Genomic DNA, 16,325 nt, shown 5'->3' on the forward strand with positions numbered 1-16,325 from the left:
GGCCTTAACTCCAGTGGGTACTTCCTTCCTGGGGTGTAAGATTTTCTACAGAAGTCAGAGAAAACACAGCTTTGAAGCGGAATATCTGCAGATGAGGGTTGCCAAGTTAGAGCAATGGATTACATAGAACAATAAAAGAATGTGGTGGAAGCAGTGGCATGCTGGAAGGAAAAGTAGGAAATAAGTTTGACAGGCTAGGAGAAAAATAGAAATAAAAACTACAGGAAGGGGGCCTTGGAGAAACAATAGAAAGATATGTAGGTTGTCATAGGAACCAGCAGGATTGAGCGTTTGGAGAGGGGATGGCAAATACATGACAGATCCATAAATGGAACCACAATCAGATGGAATGTCCATCTGCCATCCCCAAGGAGAAATCATGGGGTCCAGGGTGAAACTACAGCATGTAGAATGAAATAGCAGCTGTATGTGTTCAGGCAGATACTGAAGAACAACAATGAGAGCTGATGCTTGTCTTGCCAGCAGTGTGAGATGTGAGTAAATCTTCCATTCCAATCTTAGCTCATTTGTGAAGTTAAAGATAACCCTGAGACTATAAGATTTAGTTACATTAGTTCTGATTACTTTTATAGAGGAATAAAAATGCTATACTTCCAGTAGGCACATAATTTGCTTTATCCTGGAGATACTTTTCTTAGAACAAAGAAGCCAGATTATATATATGTAACAATTTTGAACTCTGGAAATGTCCTCTATAAGCATAAACATGTAGTCCTTGACCTACGACCACAATTGAACCCAAAATTTCTGTTGCTAAGTGAGACATTAGTTAAATGAGTTTGTCCCATTCTATCTTTCTTGCCACAGTTGTTAAGCGAATTATTACAGTCGTTAAGTTAATAACATGGTTGTTAAATGAATCTGGCTTCCCCATTCACTTTGCTTGTCAGAAGCTCTCAAAAGGTGACTTGATCTCAGGACAGTGCAATGGTCATAAATGTGAGTCAATTGCCAAGTCTCTGAATTTTAATCATGTGATCATGGGGATGCTGCAATGGTCATAAGTATGAAAAACAGTTATAAGTCACTTTTCTCAATGCCATCATAACTTTGAACGGTCATTAAATGAACCGTTGTAAGTCGAGGACTACCTATATTTCTGATAGGCATAATATTCACTGGAATTTTCTGAATAATGACACAGAAGTTAAACTGGGAAAATATATGCAAACAGCAATTCTTGGTTTTCTTGCAGGTGGATTTTGGGCAAATTCTAATATATGTATTTATCAATTAATTTGTGTATATCATAGCTTTCCACAGCTGACAATAAATAATATGAATAACTTACTAGAGCAGGCTGAAATGAGATACCCAGGATAGAAGACTTCAAATTTACCATTCAGATTCAGAGGTTATAGTAGTGGGCTAATGGTAATTCATTTATAAAAAACCTTTAAAAAGAAGGAATTGATTGGTAGGAAAAATTACCACGTTTTTCAGATGCATAAGAATATATATAAAGTCTAATGCAAGTATTCTCACAGTGCTGATATTTAATTTTACCTCATGCTCATTTACATTAACTTGCCTATGCATGTTTTTCAGTGGTTATTTTTATCAGCTCTGTGTTCCAGTGGGTGTATTATACGAATGCCCACGTTCTTCTTTTGAAACTCAAGCAATGACTTTGGTTCTTTTATTCTCACAAGAATCCTTTGAGCTGAATGAGAGTGAGCGATAGGAACTGATTCAAAATTATTCATGAAATACTACAATTTAATTGGTATAGGGATACGATTAACAACCCCAGTCTCCTGGGATATTGCTGAAAGATAGCTCCCAGCATTCTTGCCATTAGCCACCTTTTTTTAGGAATACATATAATTCAGCAACATCTGGTGTATCAGCAGTTTTCTATTCTTGTTATAACTAGCAATACATTACATGCATTCATGATGGTTATTTCTTGGCATGACTTATTTCTCCAATTAAAGTGTAAACTCTCTCTCTCTCTCTCTCTCTCTCTCTCTCTCTCTCTCTCTCTCTCTCTCTCTCTCTCTCTCTCTCTCTCTCTCTCTCTCTCTCTCTCTCTCTCTCTCTCTCTCTCTCTCTCACACACACACACACACACACACACACACACACAAAATAAACCTTCAAAGTGTCATGTCACCCTGCAGTCTTTCCTTCTGAAAACTAAACATGACCAACTTTTTAATTGTTTATTGCAGATCCTGGTTTTCAGACCTTTCCCCATCCTGATAGTTTTCTGAATCCATTCCGCTTTCCTCATGTTCCTTTTAAAATAAAGGTAGTCCTCATTTAGTGCCTGCCTCATTTAGCAACTGTTCATAGTTATTACAATGATGAAAAAATATCTCTACAAGAAATCCTCACATTTATGACTTTTGCAAGTCTGTAAAGCAAAGGAAAACTGAAGTAAGATCATAAATACAGTTGCAACTTCATTTAGCAACCACTTTTCTTAATGACCAAGTTGCCAGTCCCAATTGTGTCACTAAACAAAGACTTCCTGTATAATGTTCAGAGGCGAACATAGTATTCCAAGTGTGGTATTATTTGTGCTGAGTACTGGGAAATTATTACCTCTCATAGTCTAAATAAGGTGCTTCTGTTAATGTAAATTGCTTTATACATTTTGTGTGAAAACAAAAGCACGGATGACTATTGTTTTCCGCATCATAAGCCTTGAACATGGAAAGCCCCGAAACTTAGAAATTAATATGTTGCTTGTAACCAAATATGGCAATCCCACACATTCCCACATTAATCTACTATAAACTATAATCCACTGTAGCTTTTTTGTATAGAATGGGTTGCCTGTGGTCGGTCTGTCTGTCTGTCTGTCTGTCTGTCTGTCTATCTATCTATCTATCTATCCAAATTCTGATAAGGATACAGACGGGTGCAGATATTTTGCCATATTTGGAGCATCTTGTGAACTTGCATTATGCGTGTAACTAGCGTGCTGATGCTTGCTTTATACAATCTGTTACATTTGTTAGCCAGCCAAGATATGGTAGGTGATGATAAGCCAACCCAGCTTTGAACTTGTATGAACCAATACATGAGATTAACTGTATTTTATAGGAACAGGCTGGGAGAGGAATAGGTAGAGGTTTAACATGCCTAGATATGTACAGTTATTGCCACATGAGGTTGGAATACATTATAATTAAGATCTTTTTTTTTTTTTTAAAGGTTGATGCATGCAAGCTGTTATTTCTTTGAGTAAACTGTACATTTTATTTCATTCTCTCCTGTTGGCTGTGAGTGTTGAAAGACGAAGGGGCAGGCAATGTGCTTCTGCTGCCAAGAGAGCAGAGACAGCAACCTGCTGCCCCAGAATAGCAACAGCCATAAATATATGGTCATGCTACTTCTCCACTTGGAGATCCAGATCACATTCCCGGTACCCAATGGGGCCATTGGCTGCCAGGCATGCGAATGCTTTGATTAAAAACAGTTGCAAATGAAACTGTGGTTAAGAGAAGCTTAACTGCCCTCCCAGTCAAGCTGACATCAAGCAAAACAGGAGGCTGATGCCTCTGGAGCACAAAGTGCCATGGGCTGTTTGGTGCTAGGTATTATGGGAGCAGCTGACTCAGGGGTTCGAGGACAGAGTATCTTTGACGTGAGAGCTTGCTGTTATTTATGATCTTGACAGCAGCATTCATCCCCTTGCATAATGCAAATGGAAGAGTAAAATCATGGTATTTCTGAGTTAGAGTTCCTTTCAAGATTATCTAAAATGGACTTTGTGGGGAAGGTGAAAGCTTCCATACCATACTACAAAAATCCGGGTGAGCAGTAGTTATTGTTTTGCTGCTACCTAGGGATTGTCTAGATTTTTTCAGCCAATATGCAGCAATATTGATCTGCTAGTATGTAATGGATGAGTTAAAATTCTATTGCAGGCATTGTAATTGTCTTTCTAATTAATTTAAACTTTTCTTTTAAGAAAAAGGTAATATCAGGTGTCCATATTTTGGCCATGGTATCCAATTGCCCATTCACAAATTCTAAGAAACATAATACATACATACATGCATACATATATACATACCTTAAGTAAGCTATTTCTTACTTAATTAAAGTTGAATCTATACCACACAGAACGAATCAGTCAGATTAAAATAATTACACTGACTTTTAAATTTTCATTTAAAAAGACATTTTCTCCTAAGCAGAAGTGGGAATCATCTTTTTAGCCAGAGAAATGCATTCTTTTTTTCCCTGCAGGATTTCCAGAGAGGCTCTTGGCTGGTAGGAGGAGGCATTCCCAGGTTCTGACTCCGCCTATTTTAGCCCTGCTCCAGGCCTGTTTGGAGCTGGCATTGTTCAAGTCCAAAAGTTTTGGAAGGCACTCCAAATACTCTGGCTTAGTTGCTGCCAGGGGAGATATTTGGGGTAGGTAGAGGAGAGTGATTTCAGAGCCTTCTGAGAGCAGGGCCCTTTCCTCCCATGCTCTGACTTTTCATTTAAGAGGTGCTATTTTTGGACTGGATACTAATACATTGGATAATGTCTGGGCAAACTTTTATTTTTTCCCAATTGAAAAATGAGAGCACAAGGATCAGAGGTGTCGTTTCACCTTTCTTAAAACATATTAGGATCGCATTGTGGGATGGCTTGTGTTTAAAAATCTATTCAATTCTTTTGCAGGATAGTGGTGGTAAACTGAGCCTCTCTTAAAAGCTTTCGACAATCTTGGGACTAAAGAAACAGTTTTTAAATTTCTCTGCAACTTAAAACCAAGTTTGACTTACCTCAGAACACTTGGTAAAATGATAATCTGCATTAATCATCTGTGGGTTGAAGCATGGTATGTGAAAAATATTTCTCCCAATTCCTGGGTAGAATGATCTTTTTTTAAAAAAAAAATTTTTTTTTAATTCTTTGCTGTCCTACCACATCTATAATTTTTGTTTGAGTTTAAATGTAACTTACATAATTGTGTCACATATGTATACTGATGCACATATTCAGCAATTTTGCTTTTAAATTTAGAAGCTTTAGTATATTCAGTGCATTTCTTACGGAAGAACTATTGCCTTGCTGCGAAAGTTTGTTTCTCTCTGTTTTATATAACGATATACAGGTTTGGGGAGAGGAATATTTATAATAAAACTTGATCTTAAGGAGAAAGGGAACATTTTTATTTTATGCATTATTATGTCTAATTTGGGGAGAATGTTGTTTTGTAATTTGGATACACAACTAAAAATCATCCATGACCACAAATATCACTAAAGTAGCTAAAACAAACACATGATAGATAGATTTATGAGATAAAATACAAGCTGTTAATGTGAGGAGGCCACTTTACTCCACCACAGAATTCATACTGAGGCAATTTCTTTATAAACCCAATTATGGGTTTTTGTTATGGGAAGTTTATAAGTGCCCATCATTTTTCATCATACAATGTTATTAAAGAGAACAAGAGAGAGGAAAGCTGTGAGAAGTAAATTTGGCAGATGTTCCAAATAGTTTGGCAGAGTTTGCAGTCATAGCTGGAGTACATGAATTTTGCATCATCATGTAAATCAGGTTTTGTGAAGTGTAAAGGTAGGGTGAGGTTACATCAAGAAAGTAACTAAAAGTTGGCCTCATTTTTGGAAACATGCTAAGTATTCCTGCTGGCTTAACTCTCTTTCCAGAAAAATCAATGCAGTTTATTGAAAATTAGCTTTGGTTGGATTGCTTGTCCTCCAGTTCCCTCTAGTTGCCATATTCATGGTTGACTGCTATTGATTTTATAGCCAAACCAGTATCACCCATGCATGACAAGGAAGCAAACAAAATAATCAACAACATTATGAAAGGAACCTAGGGGAGGCAAATAATTTACCCCACTCAAAATTAGTGCAATCAGAACTTGTGACTAGTGTCTATTTTTCTATTGCTGCAAAACTCATTTTTTTCTGCCTCTTCTGATAATTCATGCTTGTTCACCGGTAGTGCTGTTTTATCTCTGCAAGCAAATGCACTCACAGATGAACATTTGAAAAAACATGTATAAAACCAATAGCTGAAAAGAAGGAGAGACATAAGCATACCATAGAAAATTGGGAGACCCAGGGCAGTTTCCACTGCCTTTGAAATACTAAAACTTCTAAAAATTTATATTTCCGGAAATGAAATATGCCAGAACAATATATTTGATGCATGAAATTTATGTAGAAAGTAAAGGAAGATAAAATATTGAATTTCGCTGGAAGCAGGATTATTAACTGCTAAAGGTATGATATACAGTTGGTAAAAGTTTTTGTTGCTGTTGCTGCTGTTGTTAAACAGTTATCAGAAGTGGTAGAAAAATCCCTCTATGTTCTTCCTAGACCTCTATGTACTGTAGGTTAATTTACATTCAGTTTCCATAGTTTACAGCCATGTGTACAAGGAAAAACAGCAGTTTAACATTGGTGGGATTTACATTTATGTCAGATTAGTTTTATTTTTGTTTCCTCCAACAACATATCTAGAATGAAATTCAGCCAGAATCTGAAACCATGCTTTACAATCAATATTAGGGTGAAATGAATTGGAAACAAAATTAAGGCATTATATATACTGAAAGTATTCCATATTATTTACTTAACTATTTTTATTCCAAGTATTCCAACAGTAGGTTTGTAAAAAATCTGCCTCTATTTCTCTCTCTCCTTTTTTAATTAAAAAAAATGACCCACATTTTGTACTAGCAATCAGATATGAGTCTCAGCCCACAGAGGCAACAGATCAGAATTTAAGATGTTCCAGTTTAACATCTCTCTCTCAAATTGTCGACATAACAAAACCTTATGTGACTTATACAGATTACAAAGCAAATGAATAAAGGCTTTGTAACAATGTTGAAACGTTGCCTAGTTCTAGTCATAAAACTTGTGAACCCATGACTAATTATCATGGGTTAATGCAATGGATATGTTCATTTGGATTACTTGCAGTGATGACTTTTTTGGGTTTGAGGGAAAGGCCACGAATAACTAAGTGAATGAACCCCAGTATTCCCTTTTCACTTTTACTGGTTGAATTCAGCAACCAGGTTGTCTTTACTTACTTAAGTAAAGAAAAATAGTCGTTGATCTATGATGGACTTCATGAAAGTAATTTAATTTTATTAATAAGGCAGCAAAATACCTAAGGCTCCTCCCTCCTGCTATTTCCCCCCCAACAACCCTATGAGATGGGTTGGGAAGAGAGAGAGAGTGATTAGCTCAAAACCATCCAGCTGGCTTTCATGTTTAAGGCAGGACTAGAATTCACAGTCTCTTGGTTTCCAGTTTGGTGCCTTAATCGCTGGACCAAACTGACTCTAATATGCAAGTGGCTTGCCATTTTCTAGTCCAGATTAATTAGTGAAGCATGCTTTGTAACAGAAGGGAGATTTATTTAGAAAAAACACACACCCTATCCATTATAGTCATAGGCAAAGCCCAAAACCTAGCTGGTTACATGCGACCAGGAAAGCCCAAGAGCACATAGTCAGAGAGGAAGGCAGAAGACTGATCTCAAATTAACAGTCTCTTAGACAAACAGGCAGAGTGAAAGACAGGAGACACAGAGTTTAACCTTTAACTATTTACTACACCCAACTACTGCCTTCTTGTAGTCAGTTGATCTGACATGGTCAAGAATCAGTGCCATTACATTTGGACCTCCAGTATGTTCAGCTTCTAGACTACAGTGATGAGATTTCTTGATGGCCTTATCTAGAAACCATGTAGGGGCTTGCCCTACATAAGCATTGCCCTTTCTTTGGTTCTGATGGTGGTTTTCAGCTCAGTCTCAAAAATATAGATTGCTCACCTCTATATTTTTTTCTTTACACTGTAACAAACAGCTGTGGATACCAGAAGTATATTCCCAAATGGTAACTTTTTCTCCCTCTGGGATATTCCTGATTGATATCATGTAGAAAAAATAGTTAAGTTTGAGGTGCAGTTTGTTTTTATGCATTTATCCTCAGTAGTCTTGTTCTGAAGAGTTTTAAAAATATGTCTGAGTGAACACTTATGTTGCATCTGCACTAGGTGTCAGTAAAAAAGACAAAAAAGTTTGGATAGTGGACGTGGCAATACCTGGAAATAGCAGAACAGAAACGAAAGATAATTAAATAGGAAGACCTGCAAATAGAAATAGAATGACTGCAGCAAAAAAAAAAGAAGCAAAATAGCAGCAATCGTGGTAGATGACTTTGGTGTAATCCCAAAGCAATTGAAGCACTACTATCAATATCAATAGTCTTCACTTGAACACTATTGATATTGACAAAATCACCGTTGGTCAATTGCAAAAGGCAGTTTTACTCTGAACAGCTTACATCCTGCTTTAACACCATCAAACAACAACATCTGCCTATCCCAGGTCCTTAGGAAGGACACCGTAGGTGGACAAAAATGCGAAATCCAGTCTAAACATCTGGCTGACTGTGCAACCAGCTATAATAATAATAATAATAATAATAAGGAAATATAAACTCAATATAATCTTTTATTTAAAGAAGTGTATCCCCACTATTTCTAGAACTATGGAGACCTCTTGTGGTCATTCAGAGTTAAGTAATTTAATTTGTTAAGAATTTTTCAAGTGGTGTGAATTAATGGTGCTTTCCCAGAAACATTTGTTTTGCTGTGCACATCTATTGACAAAATCCTCTTACTTTTAAGTGACTTTCTAAACAATGCTGCCTACGTTAATCACACTTTTCAATCTTTGTTATAAATTATCTTAAGGAAGATTGGTAGTTCTAGCATGAAATATCAAACCTTCATTTGGAGGTTTGCATGATTAATTGTTACTTTTTGGAAACTGCAGTTTATGCATTCCAGATCTTAACTTTGATTCTAAAAGTGTATTTGTGATTTCCATGATACTATTAGAAGTCTGTATTTTTTTTAAACCAATTAAATATATACTCATGCTAAAATATGTTTAAGGTGTTTGGGTCTGACTTCAGCCATAAGGGAATAAAAGTGAAAGAATATCTCCAGTAAACAAGAAAACCTAGAATATACATTTTAAAATACATTTTAAATGGTATTACATCTATCATTATGAAACAAAGACAAAATTAATTACAATGGAGCACAATTATGAGCCACTGAAATGTCAAGGAGGTTAATAAAATTATTAAAAGAAAAACATGGCAAATACATAACATTCATGCACCTCATAAACATTTTGAGGCAGATATTAATATACTATTGAAATGTTGAAGGCATATCCATTTGACTCCATTATCCTGCATTAATTAAATGTATCTAGAATATTTTTTCTTATAAATTAGAGAAGAAATTCAGGAAAAAGAATCATTTTTCTTGAATCTAGGTAGGTAGCTTAGTTATCTTTGTGTTAATCCTGAATACCCAAGATTTTCAACAGCTTCTTCATTTCATGAACTCCTGTCGGAGAGTGAGGGCAAAATCAGGAAGGCAGCTTCATCTGTTAATAACGAGCATGCTCAGTTCATGGAGCAGACTCAGTAACAGAGAGGGGAGAAAGAGAAAAAAAAATCAAATCTCATGGGCAGAATCTCGGAGCAGTGAATTAAGCAGGAACAAAAACACGAAATGGCAGAAGGAAAGGAGGACCAGATGGCCGACAAAACACCCCCACCTGAAATGGAGGTCAAGTCAGAGGCTAAACTCATCCTCTATCACTGGACACAGTCCTTCACTTCCCAAAAGGTGAGCGTCTCATCTGCTAAAAGGAATGTTGTATTTCAGAACCTGGATAGCTCCCTCCGCCCATGTAGCCCACCTTAAGACTGCCGATTTGCCCTCTGGGACAAAGCATTGTATTAAAGGCAGCTCTGAGTGGGTTCCTGAGAGAAGAAAGAATAAAAAATAATGAGAGAAACGCATACTCAAGCCAGAAAGCTTCACAAACAGGCCCAGACCCTTTCCCATTAATTGTTAAATTTTGTGCTAATCCAAGATAAAGGAATGAAAAACAGGCAATAACAAAACCAACCAAGTGAGATCAATTTATCTTACAGGAAAAAAGTGTCACATGAAGAGCTGATATTTAATATTCACATTAAATGAGGTTCCTGCAGGTTTTCTTATTGTTTCTCTGGAATAGCAGCATGTTTTATTTAGCTATTTATTACCATAATCTCCCAATGTTCCTAGCAAATATCCCAGGACCAAATTCGATATGGCACCCTGCAGACTCCATTGCCAGGTTTGGCTTTAAACCCGTACAATATGTGATAAACCGTATATATTTTTTTAATTGGGGCACTCATAATCTTTAACAGGAAAGCGCATCCATTTGTTTCAGGTACGACTGGTGATTGCTGAAAAGGGGTTGAAATGTGAAGAGCATGATGTAAGCCTTCCATTGAGTGAACATAATGAGCCTTGGTTTATGCGTTTAAATGCATCAGGAGAAGTCCCTGTGCTGATTCACAAAGAGAATATAATTTGTGATGCAACTCAGATTATTGACTACCTTGAAGATACTTTTATGAATGGTAATAAGAGTGTTTATGTGCTTTTTTTTTTTTTTTTAAATGCCTTAATGCGTGTATCTTATTTCATAGACATTTATTTATTTATTAAATCATTATTTATAGTATATATTTTATGTCTTATCTGTATACTACCCAGAGTCCTTGTGTGAGGGAGATGAGTGGTTTCTAGATGTGATAAATAAATTGCAGTTTGAGAAAGTTGTCAGGAGGGATACATAATTTTAAACTTTATTCTTGCAAGACATAGAAAAGATATTTTGAAAGGAAAACATCTTTTGGAGTGGGATATAGACACATATAAATCTTTTTATCAACAACTCTTCTGTAGAGAAACAGGAATCTGCCTTAACCAGTATTATCTACTTTAATTGGCAATTTCTTTATTTCTTATATGATCCTGTTAACTAAAGTTATATCAACAATATGTCACTCTATATACAGGTATTCAACAGGGTGGAGCTAAATGATAACATATAGAATAGTATGGAATCCTACAAATTATATTCCATGCACCTGAGCAGAAATCTACCAGCACATCTAAGTACAAGCAAACAAAATTTTCAGATAGTCTCTTGAAAGAATACCATAAGTATTAATATTAGTCGAATGGAATGGCATCTATAACAAATTTTAAACAAACAAACAAACAAACAAATAAATGGCTGTCTTTTGACTCCTATCCAAGTACTAACCAGAAGCAATCTTGTTTAATTTCCAAGTTCAGATAAAATCAGCCTTGACGCTGCAACCTGGTGGAACATATTCAGAATAGCATCATTGCTACTACAAGGCTAAATCCTGGTGAAACAAGATCTTGAAAATATGTTTCATTCAAAATTGGGTAGAACTTATCAGCTTCTGCACTTTCTCAGATCTAGAGCCAGTATTAATTTTTTTCCCCAGGAGTTAGGATTGATAATTGCTTTCTTTAACAGAGATTGGCTTAATACACCTTGTAACTTCTTGGACTCAGCTCAACGTGAAAGCAAGGATGAAGGACATAAAAGCTGCTTAACAAATCTTTTATTCACATTCTACAGCTTTAAAAATTAACAAGGAAACTTCCCCTAGTTTTCTATAGGCAATCTTTAAAATATGGTGCTTAGTAAGCTCCTGACAAATTTATTTCATTTCTACTGAGAAAGAACTTAAAGACCCTAGACTAATGACAGATGCTTTTCACTATAGGTAGTTCTTGACTTACAATAGTTCATTTAGTGATTGTTCAAAGTTATAACGGTACAGAAAAAAAGTGACTTATGACAATTTTTTATACTTATGACCATTGACCAAACTCATGGTCAAATGATCAAAAATCAAATGCTTGGCAATTGACCCATATTTCTGATGGTTGCAGTGTTCCAAGGTCATGTGATCCCCTTTTGTGACCTGACAAGCAAAGTCAATGGGGAAGCCAGATTCACTTAAAAACCATGTTACTAACTTAACAACTGCAGTAATTCACTTAACAACTGTGGTGAGAAAGATCATAAAATGGGGCAAAACTCACTTAACAAATGTCTCGCTTAGCAACAGAAATTTTGACTCAATTGAGGTCGTACGTTGAGGACTACGTGTATTAAGAAAGTGCAGTTGTGGAAGAGAACATTGGGTTTTTTTCACTGTTACTATTATCATAAAGAAGGCTCAAGGTTGCTATTTCTCATTATGACCAAGCAAAGAAAGACTAACCTAACCCTATCTCAACTCTCTTATAGTTTAAGAGGCACTGCATTCCAACTAATAGGAATATTCTTAGAATAATAAATGCTGCAGTGATATTTACAACAGAGATTTATGATTTTGGGGAATAAGATGCAAACTTTGGGAAAGATCTCAGTTAAAATTTTAAGGAAAAGTTTTATCATTAAGCATCTGTCAAGGATATTTGATTCCAGAAGGACCAGAGATAATTATTGTAGTGGTTTATAGTAGATCAGAAATCTTTCTGTGAGTTAAATACAATTACAGATTTCTAACTGAGAGCTTTGAAGTTTAACTGCTGTTAGTTTTACTTTTTTCTTAATGTCTTGTTTAGTTTTGCTTTGTTCTTATATTTTTTTCTTCCTTGTTTTGAGTTTGTGTTTTAATGTTGTGAATAGAATAGAATAAAATAAAATAATTATTGGAAAAAAATAACTTCACTAATTCAGCTTTTCATCCACAAACAGAAATCTCTTTTATTTTTCACTTTCAAGAGGTTATAAATATCTAAACCAGCCTTCTTTTACTTTTTTACTTTTTGTTAACTTTCATCTATGGATGTTCTTCTCTATAGAAAAGACTCCAAGATTAATGCCAGAAGAAGGAAGTATGTATTATCCCAGGGTTCAACACTACAGAGAACTTCTAGATTCCTTGCCTATGGATGCATATACACATGGCTGCATTTTACATCCTGAATTAGCAGTAGACTCCATGATTCCTGCATATGCCACGACAAGAATTCGTAGTATGTACAAGAAGTTTATGTGCCCTATTATCTGTGGTGTTCAAATTCATTTTAATTTTCTTATTTAAATGATTTTACCACCTTTATATTTATTAAAAATCAACTTATCATCCTGCTGAAATAAGCAGCATATGGTGTTTTAAAAAACCCATTTGTCAAATTGTTTTGTCAACTATAATTAGTTGACTTTCAGGATTAATTCTGCATTGCAGATGAAGGTTTACTCAACTGTTCACACAAAATACTGTAAATCCATACATTTGGTTAGGAAGTAAAACATTTTAACATGATAAACTTTACTTAATTTACTGGAAAGTTTGATGATTAATAATCTTAACTGACTTATTGCTGTTTTGCAAGGCCAAATAGGTAATACTGAATCTGAATTAAAGAAACTCGCTGAAGAAAACCCAGATCTGCAAGAGGCATATATAGCAAAACAGAAACGACTCAAAGTAAGAACAGAACATGTATAATTAGCCAAAATGGATCCTAGGATTGCTTGGAGTATGATATTAATGTGAAATAGCAAATATTATTATTGCATGCTTTTCTGCTTGGAATAATTCCATTTTAAAATGGATTATATACATGTCATTTGGTGTCATTCAGTAGTCTTACAATTGCTTGCTGAGCTTCACAATATTCAAAAGAACTTCTCATCATTTTTTGCAAGCTAATATATAATATTTTTTTCCTCTAGTCTAAATTGATGGATCATGATAACATAAAGTACTTACAGAAAATACTAGATGAATTGGAAAAAGTTTTGGATCAGGTTGAAACTGAGTTGCAAAGAAGAAATGAAGAAACACCAGGTAGAAAATAATTTGCAGTCATTTCTGTCTTATTTTCTTCTGATTCTGCAGTGTTGAACGATATCTCCATCAGTAACCCCTAGGCTGTTTTAAGTCAAGTAATGCTCCTATTAGCCAAACCATTGCAACAAGTAATCTGGAACTAAATGGTTATACACAATTAATAAGAATATTAATTGCATGCAATAGTCAGAGGAATCTTTGCATCATACTGCATTTTATTAGTCTCTAATTATTTATGCCTTTATTTTTGATATCAGAAAATGGACATCAGCCTTGGCTCTGTGGAGAATTTTTTAGCTTGGCTGACGTATCCCTTGCTGTAACACTCCATCGGCTGAAGTTCATTGGACTGGCAAGGAGAAGTTGGGGAAATGGAAAGCGACCTAACTTGGAAGCCTATTACGAGCGTGTCTTGAAGAGACAAACATTTCATAAGGTTTTGGGACATGTCAACAACATACTAATCTCAGCAGTTCTTCCAACAGCATTTCGAGTAGCGAAAAAGAGGGCACCCAAAGTTTTTGGCACAACTCTTTTGGCTGGCTTTTTAGCAGGAATAGCATATTTTGCATTTATGTGTGCTCGGAAGAGGCTTTCTCACTTGCTATTATCAATAAGAGGAAGGCAGAGTTTTCTGTAGATGTCTCCTTGCCAGATTGGGATCAGAGTACTTTATACTCCAAAGAGGCTGACTTAAGGCACAATAGTCCAAAATATCGTCTTCTATTATTAGGCCTTTTTCTGACTATAGAAATACATTAGTAATGTAAAGGAATCTTGCAAATTGGAGGAAAAAGAACACTGATTAATTTCAAACATCTTGCTTAGCTATTATATGTTCAATGTGATTTTAATTTAATGTAACATATCCATAAGCCATTATGGATCATAAACTATTGTTGGTGGGTTCCCTGTTGTAAATAATGCTTCAATAACCTATGGGTAAAACAACCCATGGTTAGCTCAATGTGTAAAACAGAGTACCTTGTTTGTAGATCTGTGGAAGCTTATTTTTGTTCCCTCTTGCTCTATTTTTTCTTTTTTTATAAATATCTTTATTAATTTTCAACATCAAACTTTAAAATGCAAATTAACAGAAAAGGGAAAGGGAGTTAAATTAAAATTAAAAGTGACAAATATATATCAAACAAATTTGTAACAAATTCTTTTGGTACAGCGATAATAACAATACAATCACCTCTTTCTTAGTTTAAACAAATAGCACCAATATACAAAACACCTTAGAATACTAATAATCAACATACTAAAATCCCCAATATGCATAAATATTCTTCTCTAAGAATAGTAAATTATTAAATACAAATCTCTATGTTTAAAAAGCTGCAATATTTCTCTAGTCAAATCCAGTCTAATCTTCAGATCTCAAAGTGAAAAACTGATTTTTTTCTCCTTATCTTATAAGAAATCTAACAATGGTCTCCAAGTCAAAAGAAATTTGGTCAAATCATGCTGCCTTTGTTTACGCACAGAAGCATTTAGATGCAAAACAAGGCTGGTCCTCTGAGCAGGATGGAATGAAGGATGCAGAATTGTGGGTTAAAGCTGGATTTATCCAAAATTGGATAAATGGAGTTTTCTTAAATTTAATGCTGTGCAGAGCTCTTCACATAGTTTTGATCAACTTCCTCCCCATCACATCACTCTGCATATTATCTCATTATATTAAGGTGAGTCCCCAACCCTTCATTTTTCCTAAATGTTAGTATTTATTTATTTATTTACATTTATATGCTGCCCATCTTACTAATAAGCCAACTCTAGATGAATTACAAATGATAAAAAAGATAAATATAGAAACAATTACAATTTAGAAAGTTACAAAAAGTTATGTCATTTGATAATTATGCATTTATAAAAGTCATAATTATAAGTTAATTATATCTTACCAGTGAATTTGTTTGGGTCTCTGTAAACATTGTAAGTTTATACTTGTTATTTTAATAGATTATTGTACTGTGATTGGCTCATAAGGCAGTTCATTAAATTTTGGCTGACACAGTGGCACATGCTTCAATTACAGGCTTAAAAAAGTATGACTAGATAGATATTTGATACATACCAGGTAGGACTCCAAGGCACATTTTAAAAGTTATGCCTATCAGGCTCTCTTGAATGTTTGTGTGATTTGGAAATGTTTATGCCCTTGCACATTAATGATCTGTAATTTATTCATTTATAAGCAGTCCTCATTTTACACTGGATTTTGTGCAGATAATATAGAGGTAACTGCTTTTTTCTTAATGTAAAAATATGTTTCGTTCTAGTATATTAATGCAGTCTATGATGTACTTCAAAAAAATCTGTTCCACAAATACAGCTTGTTCAGATGAAACATGAGCATAGTGTTTGACTAATTCTTTCATGCCTTTTTAAAAATAATTAAAATTGGTTAACCAGACATTAACTTAATTGCTAAACATGACTATAATGGAATCTTGAATTTCCATCATATGTCATGATGATTGTAAGTTGCGGCATTTTTGGTGTGTGTCAGTCATTAAGTGAATGCAGCAGTTATAAAATGAGTGCTACAGTTGTAAAGCAAATCCATTCTCTGCAGCTG

General features: G+C 35.0%; 1 protein-coding gene across 1 annotated transcript; it reads left to right on the plus strand.

Moving 5' to 3' along the window:
* Window positions 1-3,773: 3,773 nt before the first annotated feature.
* GDAP1 (ganglioside induced differentiation associated protein 1) lies at window positions 3,774-16,090 on the plus strand. The gene is made up of 7 exons (XM_015824658.1): window positions 3,774-3,788; window positions 9,521-9,677; window positions 10,276-10,468; window positions 12,747-12,920; window positions 13,281-13,375; window positions 13,624-13,738; window positions 13,999-16,090. Exons 2-7 carry the CDS (start codon window positions 9,561-9,563, stop codon window positions 14,379-14,381), a joined length of 1,077 nt encoding a protein of 358 aa, XP_015680144.1. The 5' UTR covers window positions 3,774-3,788; window positions 9,521-9,560; the 3' UTR covers window positions 14,382-16,090.
* Window positions 16,091-16,325: the final 235 nt, after the last annotated feature.

The sequence above is a fragment of the Protobothrops mucrosquamatus genome, unplaced genomic scaffold (genome assembly GCF_001527695.2).
Source record: "Protobothrops mucrosquamatus isolate PMUCROS unplaced genomic scaffold, P.Mucros_1.0 scaffold2310, whole genome shotgun sequence".
Taxonomy (NCBI): domain Eukaryota; kingdom Metazoa; phylum Chordata; class Lepidosauria; order Squamata; family Viperidae; genus Protobothrops; species Protobothrops mucrosquamatus.

Bases quoted from the DNA above. Each gene is read 5' to 3' on its own strand.
- GDAP1 (XM_015824658.1), top strand. From the start codon at position 9,561: ATGGCAGAAGGAAAGGAGGACCAGATGGCCGACAAAACACCCCCACCT. The intron at 10,469-12,746 runs GTAATAAGAGTG...TCTTCTCTATAG, and splicing joins TGAAGATACTTTTATGAATG to AAAAGACTCCAAGATTAATG. The intron at 13,739-13,998 runs GTAGAAAATAAT...TTTTGATATCAG, and splicing joins AAGAAATGAAGAAACACCAG to AAAATGGACATCAGCCTTGG.